At 39.9% G+C, this 14,739-nt stretch overlaps 1 protein-coding gene across 7 annotated transcripts in view; it reads left to right on the forward strand.

Moving 5' to 3' along the window:
* LOC146555046 (discs large homolog 1-like protein) overlaps positions 1–14,739 on the forward strand; it is a 114,747-nt gene that overhangs the window by 45,905 nt on the left and 54,103 nt on the right. The window contains exon 1 of one of the 7 annotated variants that reach the window (XM_085252524.1): positions 10,847–12,658. The exons of the other annotated variants lie outside the window; for them this stretch is intronic. Coding sequence (XP_085108650.1) covers positions 11,738–12,658 — 921 coding nt within the window. The 5' untranslated portion in view covers positions 10,847–11,737. Of the gene's footprint in view, positions 1–10,846; positions 12,659–14,739 lie in introns of those variants that run through there. 7 annotated transcript variants of the gene reach the window in all.

Here is a 14,739-nt window from a genome sequence, read left to right on the forward strand (position 1 = left end):
ATGCATGAATGCATGGATTCCTACCTTAATTACAAGATTCCAGACAGATTTGTAAAGTGCGGTAGCATGTGTAACAGTCTCAAACACTTATTTTAGTATTTGATGTTTTGTGGTACTGTAGCATATGTGTCAGAATAAGAATTTCAACATCAAGATTTAAAGAATAAACCCCTTTTTCTGCTTTAATGAGAGAAATCCAAATGAAGCATTTTCCCGTAGCTTCTTATTTTTCACAGCTGATTTCTTTCTGGGTTACAGAATAGTAAATGGTGTCTGTACTGAATAAAAACATTATTGATCTGACACTGAATGGAAGGCGAGCCACTCTGTGTTCCACCCTGCAGCAGTTTTACAGTTGTCTACAGATTTACAGCTCAGTCTATGAAAAAAGAAAAAAGTAACCCACCTCCTTGCAATAATCATATTGGCCTGTGTTCTCCCAGGGTGTTACCATTTCCAAGTCTCAGACACTTACTGCATGACTGATAGGGCATTATGCTAAACACGCCCTCACTAACACAACTCTCGGTCCCACAGAGAGAGTGTATGGATATAAATGTGGTGTGATACATTTGACACTGTGTGTGTGTTGGTTATATCAAGCTTCCATTATGATACACAGAGCTTTGCAGACCCATGTCTATATGTAATAACTTTCTACTGTCTCCAGGGGGCAGCATTAAAATATATAGCCCAACCAGTATTGTGATGCTCCTAATTTCTTGCTCTTTTGCTCTTTACAGCAAAAGAGAGTTGAGGCAGAAGTGATCATAAACAGTATCTTTGTAGTGGAGTGGAAGCACTTCAGCCACTGTCTGTGCTTTTTATCTGTGCTTTTTCTAATCTTTGATGATTTCACTTCTTCCTTTTCGTCGTAAAATCATCTGTCACTTCCTTTCCTGATTATAATAATAATAATAATAATAATAATGGATTGGATTTATATAGCGCTTTTCAAGGCACCCAAAGCGCTTTACAATGCCACTATTCAGTCACTCTCACTCTCACATTATACCTAAATGTTAACCAGCATTCAGCCCACGCATACTGTCATCTCTATAGTGCTATGCATTGCAGGACTCCCTGTAGCTTGTGAACTGGTTCTTAGTCTTTCTCTCTTTGGGACTATAAACCCCACATTAACTTGCAAGTGCTAATGGCCAGAGCCAGTTAAGGTTTTGATGGTTTAGATTGTTGAGCTAACAATACACAAATGTTCATTAATCTTTAATCAAATTGTTTAAAATGTTCAACACTTTTTGAAAAAACCATATAAAGCATAACAGTATGATATAGTTTTGGAATCATATGGATTTTAGACTGGACTTTATCTCAGTGGTGTCTGTTGCTAAGCCTCTTCCTCGATGACAGTAATGTTATTGATTCTAAACGCTATCAGCGCTCCAGTCAATCCATCTGTATAGGTAGCCTGGATGTTGACTTTTGGCTGTACTTTGATAGTGTTATTTGCTACCAGCAGGCAAATATAGTTTGAGTCTCTTTATAGCACACACAAAAGGTTAACCCTACACGCTTAAAAAAACTTTTTTTGTGCACACAAACAGCAGTCCTCTCTTTCACTGCCCCACCCATTTCTTTCTATAATTGATGAATAGTAAACAAGAGGTATGAAGGTCATACTGGCTCTCCAGAAAGAGCTCTAAAAGCCTTAAAGATGTGTTTAGTGGTCAAAGGAAATGGGTGTGGAGAGGGTTGGGCAGAGTAGGGAGACAGAGTGGGAGAGAGAGTAAGACACAGACGGAGACAATTAGTGATTGATTAGATATCCGATCCTAAAATCATAAACTATCCATCATAAAATGTCCATCTGAGCATACAGCGAATCAAGCGACAGAGGTCAGCTTGTCGATCATGTTAGGACTGTTAGTTGGAATAGTCTGAATGTAAAGTATCAGCAGGAGAGGCAGTACATCGGTTTTCTGTTTGGTTTCACATTGTCTGCTGTCTGTCAGATGTTCCCACTCAATAGAAAAGTGTTAAAATGTATTTAATCACAGCAGATTCCAGTATTATCACAAGCAAAAGGTGTAAAAGACAGAGTAACAAATTTACAGTGGTTGTTTTATTCTAAGAATGAGGTCTAAAAATATCCTCTATATATGTCGGTAATATTAAAATGGAAAATGTGTGGGAGCTACGTCACAAATGCTTTAGCTATACTGCCTTTTTGCACAGTACAGTTCAACCTACTCTCCCCAGCACACACACACACACACACACACACACACACACACACACTGCTTCAGCAGAGAGTGGCTCATTATCCTCCTCTTCCTGAGAAGACTTTCCACTCTCCCAGCACCTCATGGGATACCAATGTGCATGTGTAGGCTTTTCTTTCACAGCTGATTGTGGATTTGTCGTTCCTACTATTTCACCTTGTACATTGGTCTGATGGGAAACCTAGGACCCCAGTATGCTTGTGTGCGATTAAACTCCAAGTCTAATATTTGAGTGGGCACTATGTAATTAAATAAAGTAAGTTTTTTTTTTTTGGAGTCTTCACACCATAGCTGTGAATTTTCACCTCCCACACTCAGAATCTATACATCATGGCCTCATGGAAATGAAAAAGCGCTTTAATGCTGAATAAATGAGAAATCACAAACAGGTGCCGCGAGACAGAAGTGGTTCTTTATTCTTCTTCTGCTGTGATAGTGCTCTGCTCACATCATATGGAAACACACACTGGGGCAACTTGAAGGTTAAAAGCAATGACTTGGAAACATTAACGTGTTCAGACTTGCTCGGAAACCCTCGGGGCATCATGACTGACGTGCCCTGCCTGCTTTCTTTCATTCTGATCAGCTGCTACATGAAATCGTAAATGTTGTGTGATTCTGCAGAACAGAAGGAATGATCTCAACAAAGTAGCCTCGCTGTATCTTCCCTCTTTTATTATAAATGATAGCGCGGTGGTGATGTCATGAGTGGGTGGGATTATAATGCAAATGTATACCGTCCGGACCGTCATTGTGTGTCGTAACTAATGAGCACCGCCTCTGATGCTAGCCAGCGCTGCAGGTGGCATCAACTGTTGTCATGGTGATACTGCTGCGCTGATCACCAAAGGGAGAAATTTGGGTTTTTGTGTGTTTTTGTGTGCACGAGAGAGTGTTAAAGTTAAAAAGGAAAAAGTAGATGAACATTTGTATATAAACTTGCTATCTTTATATGTGATCTCACACACACGCACACACACACACACACACACACACATTGTGTTGTGGCCATGAGTAGTGCAATGGAATTGCGCTGCTTGAGAGTGTGTGAGGTGTTGCGTCACCTTCTGTGAGTGGGATGAAGCTTGCATATCAGCTCTCTCCCACACACACTGAACACACACACACAGACATCTCCACACGCTCCCTCTCCATCAGTCTCCTACCTCCAGCCTGTTCTCTGGTTATGCTGATATAATCAGCACAGATTAGCTGACCACAAGCAATCACTTAATATGTCCACTAACTAATGAGACTGAACACAACATAACGATGTCTCCATCCATCTTGTGTGATTACTATGGGATGGTTTGACACTACAGGCGGCTTGACCTATTCACCGCTACTTGAGAAATTCATGACTGGATATAAGTGCTGATTGTGATGTAAATCAGAAGCCTTGAGTGTCACTGCTTCATTAGAGCATCGGCTTTTCATTTTAGAGCAACAATGTCTGCTTGTGTATTATTATTACTACCAGGCAGAATAATATTGGCACCTTTGTTATGCAGTCACACATGGATGTGCTACAGTAAGTGACAGGCTCATTACTGTACACCATAAGGCACAGATTATAATTGGAAAAGCTTTTGTTGCACAGAGAATATGAGCCAGCAAACAGCAAGCTTTGTCCCACGTTAATGATGCCATCCCTCTTGACTTGTAATTGTGCCTCCTTGTAGGACAATGAGTGTGCGTCTTGATTAAAATTAAAGTTTAATCCTGTGACAGAAATGAGCAGCAGCACCACCAGTAGTGGCTTCTCTCACAGTTTGTCCCTTTCTTCAAGTAGGTATGATCAAATCTTTTATATCACTTCAGCAAATTGCCTCTGGAAAAAGTCCTAAAACAGATATGAATATGCAGAGTCAGCAGGGAAGGGATTCGATTTTGGTACCAGAAGCTTTCTTGTATTTGTTTGCTTGTATTAGAGCTGGCTGTGGTTGCATGCAGGTAAACAGTCCATAATAAGAGCAAGACAGGGATTGCATTTTGAGAAAGATAATATGCAGAGTGACAGCAGAGGAACTAGTGATGTCAGCTGGCTTCCAGAAACGTTCAAAATCTGGTTCCCAGATTGTAAATGAAATAACTTGTCCGTGTTAACAACCAGGCCAGGGTTTCTGTCACTTGGAAGCCAAATATGCACTAGTTCCAGTTAGTTTTTTAATGTTCTGCATGATAGGTACAAGTGGGTGTCTTCTGATGTTTCTTCTTTAAGAAAGTAACAGCATGAGACATTTTAATGTCAGTACTAACACTGTCAAAATTTCCACATATCCTATGAGCAGCAATACCATAAAATTTCAGTAAAGGTAAGATTTCAGCATCATGATGCTGCAGTGGTTCGTACTGTTGCTTTACACCAAGTAGGTCTTGGATTCAAAGCACCATCTGCTCGGTGCATGGTGGATTTGGGGGCCTTTCTGTGTGGAGTTTGTGTATTCTCTGTGTGTCTGTGTGGGTTCTCACCTGGTACTCCAACTTCCTCCCACAGTCCACAGACATGCAATTAGCGGGGTTAGATTAACTGGTGAATCGAAATTTCCCAAAGGTGTGAATGGCTGTCTGTCTCTGTGTATCAGCCCTGCAACAGATTGGTGGACTGTCCAGGATGTACCCTGCCTCTTGCCCTATAGTCCCCGCCCCTCCTACAATCCTGCATTGGACAAGTGGAAGTAAATGAATAGATGGGACAGTAAGACTTAAAGATATCAGCTTTTCAAGAGCATTTTGTTAAAATGAATTTAACTTATTAGACTCACTCACCAAGAATGTACGGATCCGGTCTCTATTTCAGCTGCCTGCATCTTTAGGGATGTCATTGTTTCCTTTAGAAATGATCTGTGACACTGTTTTTCCTTGCTGTGTTTTGCTGTTGGTGGGGGCTTTTTTCCCTTCGTTTTTCTTTTGATGCGTGCAGTATAGTGCTGCACTTTCATCATTCCACATGTTGTTATTGTCCAGAATAAAATATGGCCAGGTTGTTGAAAATACCATAAAAACTACTGGTACTAAAGAAGCTTTTGTTATGACAGTTGCTTAGATAAAAACAAGCATTTTTCCTACATCAATTTAGAAACGTAATATTTTCTTTGTAATTTTTATTTGACATTTTTGCATTTTTGCAATAAGTTTAGTGTAAAATGGTCAGCAGATAAACTGGTAAGTAGTTGCTGCTTATCCTCCTGTCTTTGGATCTTTGGCAGTGCTTTAATATGAGTGTGTGGTTGTGCTAGAGTAATAAATGTATTCAAAAGGAACTAATGAGTAGAAGTTTTTTAACACCCACAGTTTTAAGTCACTTTTTTTGTTGCACTGCTGTAAGGACTCCAGCTCCTTCATCTCTGCCAGGATTAGGCAGAGTGCCTAGAGACTGAAAACAGAGTTTGTAATTAAGTCATGGAGGAAGAGATCACCATCCTGGCAGTCACAGTGGGCACACTGATAGACAAAGAAAGAAAGTGTCAGTTACAGTGACTGTAATTGACACCGAGACCACTTTCTTAACAGACAATACCATTACAGCATGTATTACTTCACTCTGAGCTCTGGCTCACAGTTGGAGGGATGCACATGCAGTCTAGTTAACAGAAGCTATGGTTTCACCAGCATGTATGAGTGACACAGATAGAAAGAGAGCGCGGTGAACACCACGGCGAACGAACCTCTCAGTAATTGTTGAACCTTGCGCGCTTAATTCAGGAAACGATCGTACACAACATCCCCACAAGTAGGATCGCTTCCTGAGGTCAACAATCAGAGGAGGAGGAGGTGTTTACGACAGTACAGAAGACTCGGCCCTGCTCCTGTTGACCCCACTAACTTTCCTATTACAGCATGTTATCCCACTTGTAGTATTTATGATAAGGAATAGTGGCATGAGATTGAAAATAAGTCACTATTGCAGTAAACAAATCCTCCAGAAATCATTTCTTTCTTGTCGATCAGTGCTTCACATTAGCTGAAGTTAAATCTTCAGAACTGTAATAATCCCATTATGTTATGATAAAGGCCACACTTCTGTGGGTACAACGTGTTTACAGTGTGTTTCTAAGCCATGTTCTTATCGATACGCTAAGACGCTGTCGATTCAGGATGAATGCTGTTTCAAATAGGGATCCACAGACTCTGAATCTGTGGGTTTTTGTTGTGGTTATTTATTTACATGACAGGAAGCAATTTGATCCATATGAGAAATAAGGGACATATTTCAAAGTCTTTTCACCAGCTCCTTGTTTTACCTGCGCCTGAAGCCCAGGTACAGTCTGAAAGAGTGTAGATGTAGTTCATCCACAGAATGAGGAAGCTGATAATAGTAATGTATTGCCACAAGTAGTTTCTTTATGAAAATAAGATGTATGTCAATGCTTGTATGTCTGTGCACTACTGATTCTGTGGGAAACACTGATCGTGCAATTTTTGAACATGAACAACACTGATGTGTCGCAGCATATCTTATTTGTTCACGTTGTGATATCGGTCAACAGATACATATATGGGTGGTAAACAGGGACATCCATTTCAAGTTATGTTAGATTTTTATTTAAATAAATAGAATTTTCTTGCTGTCAATTTCCTGAATTTCAGCTAAATAAGCTGTTAGAGCTCAGGTAACCATTTGCTATAGAATATTTGTGCTCGATTAAATTTCTGGCTGGTGAAAAAAACTGAATGAAGTGTCTGCCAAGCTTGATCTCCTCTTTGTCTCAGTTAGTTAAGGACAATATTAAATCTTATTATTTTACAGACAGACAACATTTAAATCTTTAACAGCAAAAGCTTGTCAAAGCCTTCCAGCTCCAGCCCAGAGCACATCTCTGCTCTAGTCATAACAGACTCTGTAAATTAATACTGATTTCTGCTGCTGGTGTGTGATATATGATAATGAAGATCTCAGGCTGCAGCCTCACATGTCTGATCACCCACTGGATCCATGGAGACCACAGCTCCTGTTGGTCTTTTTTACAAGCTTTACTTGTGGATCGTGTCAGAGCATCTGCAGCAGCTGATTTGTGTCTGTTTAGAAAAGTCAGTGACATGACAAATAGTACGTGCATTTGTTAACAGGAAATGCCTTTTAAATGCTGTTAGACCTGGTGCCAGTGCTAATTGGACTGCGCACTTCTTGAACTCTTCAGGCCGTATAATTACACCGAAAATGTATTTTACAGCCTTTACCGTAATATTTACCGTAATATGTACCATCAGTTTCAATTAAGATGAAGTGATTCCAAGATGAAGCCAAGCACTCGACAACTGAAGCTTCAAAATACTCTGAATTATACCATTATACCATCAAGAAACTACAAAATGTAACATTTTGTGGGATTGGAAAACTGGACAGCATTCAAAGCTCTATACCTGTGTGTTCATTATTATGACAATTATTTTGCTCACCTAAGAGTCAGTAAATGATTTGAATTTTTTGAGGTGTGGGGCCTCAGTATCTGAGTGGGACACTACATAAATGTAAGTCAGTACTCATGACGTCACCTTCATCGTATCTGTGTGCGTGCATTCTAGCCTCCTCTCAGTTCTCCATCTGTCTGTGGAGTCTGAGGCCTCCTGCTGGGGACAGCCAGGATTACAACCTAGTCTCCAATCTGGAGAGAGTGGAGTTTATTGATTGTAGTTAATTGTTTTCGGAAGTCTGTTCTGCAAATCCTCTCAGCCTCCAGCCAAGATGCTGTCTCCTGTCACATGTCTGTTTTTGCTGTCAAACACTTGATCCTCGCTGACGGCTCTTGATGTGGTCAGTTTTTGGCTTTTAGAGATAAATAGTAAAACATTTTGCTTGAGTGAAGCATGAAGGAGCAAAAAAGACATGGCCCACATCTTCACTTTTTACAGGAAAGAAAGGATTGTGTGAATTCAGTGCTTTGAACATTTTTCATGTGTGTGACTGTGTGTGCGTGTGTGCATGTGTAAAAGAATAATTAATATCTATTACAGTAATTGCATGGAGCACAAAAGGTTTTATACTCAGCAAATAAGGTTGTTTTTTTTCTCCTGGATAGTCGGGTTGTTCTGACCCAGAAGAGAAAATAACTACTCAATTAAACCAGTGTGCAGAACTGATGGTGTAACGTTGGCTGATTTATTATTTTCCTAATGTTTTTCTGTTAAAAAAATTAAATTAAAACATTACATAGTGGTGTCAAATTAGAGTGGGGGTAGAAAGCTAAGTAGAGCTTGACACAGTGTAGGCAGGCTGAGTCAGATGATTTCTAATAAAAAGATTTGGGGGTGCAGTGTCAAGTTTGTCCCACCTTTAGTACTAATGGAGTAATCACAGCAGGGACTAGAACCTGACTGACAGATTATACTTCTCTCATATGAGCCTAATCCACACTGCAGCATTGTGGATTAGGCTCTAAGATGTGAAATATCTTATTCTCACATCCTTGTTTCTTCTCCTTGTCTGCCCTCTCCACCCCATCCCTGTATTTTCATGTTTCAGCAGCAGCCTCCACCCCTCCCTACCCCGCCCTCTAGCACTATATTAGTGCTGGCTTCATTTAGCGCTGTGATGCTAACAGCCTATTCTTCTTGCTCATCCTCTTCTGACTGAGCGCTTAGCCTGCAGCGCTAGCAGTACTTTACACAGGGAACACACACACTCTCTCTCACACACACACACACACACTCGTAACGCACTGGGCCGCTACAACAGGCTTTCTCTCTGCCACCCTCGCCCTCTCTCCATCTCTTTGTGCTCTCCACATGGGTGCTGCTTTTTAATGTGCCTTATCTCTATTTGCTTCTCTTTTGCTTATCAGCTTGGTTTGGGGCCAGTTGTGCTATATATTAACTGACATTATAAAGACATCAGGCTCATAGCTACAACCAGATGGGTGTATGTGTGTGTGCATTTCTCTTGCTCCAATGGCAGATCCTGTTCTTTCCTAAATACCAACTGTAGGCTGCCAGAAGCTATATTTAAACTGATCTGGGAAAAAAAATAAGCCTTTTCTCAGTCACTGTGCACAGGCTCAACTGATATCAGTAGGGTTTTTATAGTCGTATCTATGCATCTACTTAAATGTAAAAAAAAAAGAAGGTGAATTTATTGATTTATTTTTAAGTGTTGCCAAGTGTTGACTTTAACCCAAATCAGTTAATAGTATGAATTCCTGCTGGTTATCTAACCAAGTCCATCTAAGTTTGTTAAAGAGACACATACATTTTTCTAAACATGTAAACTGCAAGTTCTTCAATAACCTTGAATATCTGAATGTTTTCTGGGGTATAAGGTTGCATAGGTATATAATTAGTTCCATCTGAACAGGAAGAAAACATAAGAAGTGTCAAATTTATACTTTACTAAGATTATACTGGTCCTTGGTGCTCTTTCACAGTTCATCCACTGTTAGAAACAAGCCGATTTTTTTCCAACTTTCCTCATAATGAGAAAGTTTGAACAGCAGATGGATAGTGCTTCTGTGTTTCCAGCCAGAGCTGTGTCCCTGAAATGACCCTCTAGCTGACATCATATGGAGCCAAGAATAGAAAAAAGAAAAAAACCTGTCTGAAACGTCGCAAAACAATGAACAACAAAGGAAAAGCTCAGTAGGCCCACAATGCCAAATATCTTTTTTTGCATAAAGGTGCAATGCCACATCCCATATTACTCGTTATTACTTATACTGCAACACCTCTTCAGCGCTGCAAGTGTAGTGCAGTGACAAAGTATTTGCCCCCTTCCTGATTTCTTTTCTTTATTTGTCACACTTTTATGTCTCAGATCATCAAACAAATCTTAATATTAGACAAAGGAACTTCTGTAAATACAAAATGTTTGATTTTTTGTTGTTGTTGTTGTTGTTGTTGTTGTTCATTGATCGTTTATTAAGGGAAGAAAAACCTACGTGGTCCTGTGTAAAAAGCAATTACTCTTCTTTGCTGAATTATTTTAATCCAGTCACATTGGAGGGTTTTGGAGCATGAACGATGTGGTCATGCCAAAGAATCTTAGTTGGCTTTAAGTCAGGACTTTGATTTGGCCACTCCAAAACCTTCATTGTGTTTTGTTTTTTTAGCTTTTCAGGGGTGGACTTGGTGTTTCCAGTCACTGTCCTGCTGAATAACTGAGTTTGAACTTCAGCGCGTGAACTGATAGCTGGACACTTTCCTTGAGGATTTTCTGCAGTGGGACAAATACTTTTTCGTGGCACTGTATGCAAGAAATAAATAAAAAAACACAATTTAGATGGTTATGTATTAAGTTTCCATACCTGACCACAACTGTAAAAGATCAAAGGCGTACCTTCTGCCATAGATAAATTAAAGCCTGAAACATATAATAAGCAACCACATCATGATTCACAAAGAGACAGTGAAGTAGGCCAAGGCATACACACAAAACGCGCTTGCAAACACTGCATTCCAGCTGACCCGGCCTGTCTTGAGATGCTTTAAAAGAGCAAGACAAAGGTTGATGGAAGCGACCGCAATCCACCAATCACAGCACTCCCTTCTTTGTACACACACACACTGTGACTGAGCGCTGTATTGCTGTCCTCGGTTGCCTATCGATTAGTTATGCCTGGCTGCTGTCATGTGCAGGAGTCCGGGGAAGCCCCCTAATTGGCCAGTCCGGGAAAGGGAGAGAAAGAGCAAGAGAGTGAGTTGGGGAAAGAGAGAGAAAGAGAGAGAGAGAGAGGTGGATGCTGAGGGAAAGAGGCACCATAGAAAGATGAGAGCAGCTGAGGGATGTGGCTAATTCAATCTATCATACCATGAAAACAAGACAAGATGAGAGAAGGAAGATGATGAGAACTCTTTCAGACCTTTTTTTAAATTTCTGCTGGATTTAAAGAATGAATATAAATCTTAAGAGAAAAGGGAAATGCAATATAGGACTTTTTGGAATATATAAATGTGATGAATGCTGAGGGGCCAACACTTTTGATACAAAACTGGAGTGTGCTGTCGGTGGATAATGTGAATTACTCTGACTGAAGACTGGAGTAGACTAACCACAGGAGTGAGAAATCTTCCATTGGAGCACTGTCTACAGAAACAAAGCAGGACTGGAAGGAGTGGTCAACTTGTCCAAGTGGCTTTCCTGTTTCTTTTTGGGACCCAGCTTTTATTATCCTACTGCTACCATACCACTGAGAGATGGTGAGAGTGTTAAAAATGCTAATAAAGGAGGATGCTTTGCTTTTGACGACTAATTCACACTCAAATCCGTAAGGGAAAGGAAACACGAATAAAGTTGCCTAAAGAGGAGGGATTACTTTTTTTTTTTTTTTATTCCGGTGAGATTTACTTATTGACATATGAGAAAAAAGGGCTGAAATACCTACTTTGTACTGGATGCGGAGAGGGATTGGTTGTTCTTGAGAGGCATGACCTACATTATTCAGACAGAAGTGATGGTGAGGAGCATCTCAGTAAAGGAGAGAGTGTGGTAAGCGATAAATAAAAAAACAAAACGTAAAGACGACAGAGAGGATTTCTTTGTGTTTTTATGAATCTTTGTCAGTATGAACACTTATTTCCACAGCCATGAGTTTTGTTGTAGCCCTAAAAAGCCCAGCGGTGGCACCACAAAGGGCAAATCTGGCAAAGGGAAGGCCAAGTCGAGCAAGAGCCACTCTCACTCGAAGCATAACCAGAATTTATTGCAAGTACAGACGCCGAGTAACCAACTGCAATCTTCGCCTCGACACTCACCAAAGCGCCACCCGCATTCACCAAAGCCAAAGCAACGGCATCCGCCAAAACAGCTCACTCCGTCTCCCTCTCCCAGCTACTACCACATAGCGCCACCATCTTCCAGTCATCAGCTATGCCCGCCATCACCAACTTGCCATCTGGCCCCACAGTCCCCAAACAGTCTATTTCCTTCGCCAAGCCACCATCAGCTTCACCTATCGCCAGGCCACTATCACTCCCCCAACGACCACTTGCTTCACCTGTCAGCAAGTCATCATCAGCTGCAGCATCATTCTCACAACCAGTATCACCCATCAGCCTCGCCCAGTCACATGCTCTCTTCACATTCGACTCATCAAATCTACCACCAGCAGCAGCAGCTCCGCTCCCCCAGTCACCACTCACTGTTCCAGCAGTACCAGCACCACCACCACAACTGCCCTTCTCCTCTTCCTCATGCCTCCCAGTCGCTTTCTATCCATCCTTTTCACTCTCCACAGCTCCCCTTGTATTCCGGGCTGGGGGGTAATGGGTGGAGCACACTTCCTACCAACCTCGCCAACAGGGGCTGTAGAGGGAAGTTTCCCAATCTTAGAGACAGCGTGAAAAAGAGTCCCATAAAGAGCAAAGGCAAAACAGGAGGCAGGCTGTGGCCCAATGACACGTATATCTGGACTGCACACTCAATGGAGACACCCCCACATGTGCCACTCATACACCACTTCCCACGAATACAAGCCCATGTACAGGTAGGTTATAGGTGGAAGTATGTCAGACGTGGACAGCAAAGGCGGGAACAGCGTTATTTCCCATCTATCTCTACTGAGTGAGATGCTGATACCAGAAACAATTTTCAGTTATGCATTGTGCAGATGCACTTGTGGTGGATTTTGCCTGTTATTAGTGCTAAATAAAGTCATGAACAAATACTTCCCGCTTTTTTTGATAAGCAGTCAAGCTAATGATTGATTATAAAAGAAAATTAATCATTTACTATTTCATCCTCAAAATTTCAATAGGTGTAGAAGTAACTATAGCCATGGTATCTAGAACTAGGTTTGGGATGGGGGAGGGTGTCCTGCATGTACTGTAGACCATTCTGCTAGGTGGATTTATTGGTATTGTAAGGAAAGGGCCTCCTTTAGTCCATTGTATCATTTGAAAGATAACCTCATGCTAACTACAAAGAAATCTGTATTATTTCTTTGAGTATATCACATTGGTCTGTAGTTCAGTTTCAGAGAGCATATACTTCTACTTAACATATATTTCTATGTCACTATTTTCCAGCTATTTTATTGGCCACTGCATTTTGGGCAAATTGCTTTCTTAGTGTTTGTTTGTAGAAAGATCTTCAAATGAAAAGCTACACACTTATATAGGGGTGATATAGAGAGTGCGTTACAAAAAGGGAAAAAAACACATGGCAGTAGAGAACGAGACATTCACTGATTTTATACAGGACACTGTGTCCTTTACTGACATAACATCTGATAAGAGCTTCAATTGTATGGAAATAATAGCATTGATTACTATGTTCAAAGTACTGCTAGAATCAATATAAACTGGCTACATTAGTCCCTAAAAGAAAGATGGAACAGTGAGCAAGGAAGAAGTGTAATTTGTGACAACAGCCTCCTTCAGACTCAGAGTATTGCTATCTCATTTCATTTATTTATTTATTTCACACTTGGTACAACAGTTTCCACAGTTAGTTCTTTCAGACAAACCAACCACACTTTCTATCGGTAAAGCACTGCAACCATGTGTGAATAGGAGCAGGAAGAAGAAAATATTCTTATTAAACCCTGCCCCCTATCTACAATACAACTTATATTGCAAGTGGGCACCAAAAAGCAAGGAACAAACTAACATTTATCTCCGGTCCTAACGCAAACCAAACAACAAATTTACAATCAGAATATACCACTCCACATAGTAACAAGGATAAAAGATAAGTAAATAAAATAAAATGAGGCAAAAAATAATGGATCCTTTTTTAATTAACTCCAATTTCGTTCACGTTCTTCATATTGAGTTATCGTTTTAGACATGCAACACTTTTTAAAACACTATAAATTTATACAGTTCTTTAAATTATAATGAAGAGAGTTCCACAGTAGTATACCCCTAACCGATCGACTCATTAATCTTTGTGTAGTCCTAGCTAGCTGATGCTTAAAATAAAATTTGCTTCTGCTGTCTTCTCCCCCCGAACACATTGAAAATAATCTTTGTAACTTAAAAGACAAAATATTATTTTTAGCCTTAAACATAATTAATAGTGTCCGTAATTTCACTAAATCTCCTAATTTTAATAATTTCAATTTTATAAATAATTTATTTGTATGTTCTCTATATTTAACGTTATGAATCATTCGTATCACTTTCTTCTGCAATAAGTTTAGAGGTTTTATAGCATTCTCATATGTATTCCCCAAACTTCCACACAGTAAATAAAGTATGAGAAAAACAATGAAAAATATAAAATGCGCATTGTTTTGTCATCTAATAAATCTCTTACATTTCCCAAAATATAAATGTTTTTAACCATCTTCTTTCTAATACTCAATATGTGATTTCCACGTCATATTTTCATCTACTATTACACCCAAAAAGCGAAATTCAGCAACTCTTTCAATCAATTCTCCATTAATGGACATAATGACTTCTTCCTCCTTTACACGATTGCCAAATATCATGAATTTCGTTTTTGTCAGATTCAAAAATAATTTATTTACATCAAACCATTTTTTTAATCTTAACATCTCAGAAATCATAATTTCAAATCTTTCAAATTCACTCCTGAGCAATAAACATTTGTGTCATC

The sequence above is a fragment of the Mchenga conophoros genome, linkage group LG17 (assembly GCF_057382185.1).
Source record: "Mchenga conophoros isolate Kocher_MC1m ecotype Shallow Benthic linkage group LG17, M_conophoros_male_GT1.1, whole genome shotgun sequence".
NCBI lineage: Eukaryota > Metazoa > Chordata > Actinopteri > Cichliformes > Cichlidae > Mchenga > Mchenga conophoros.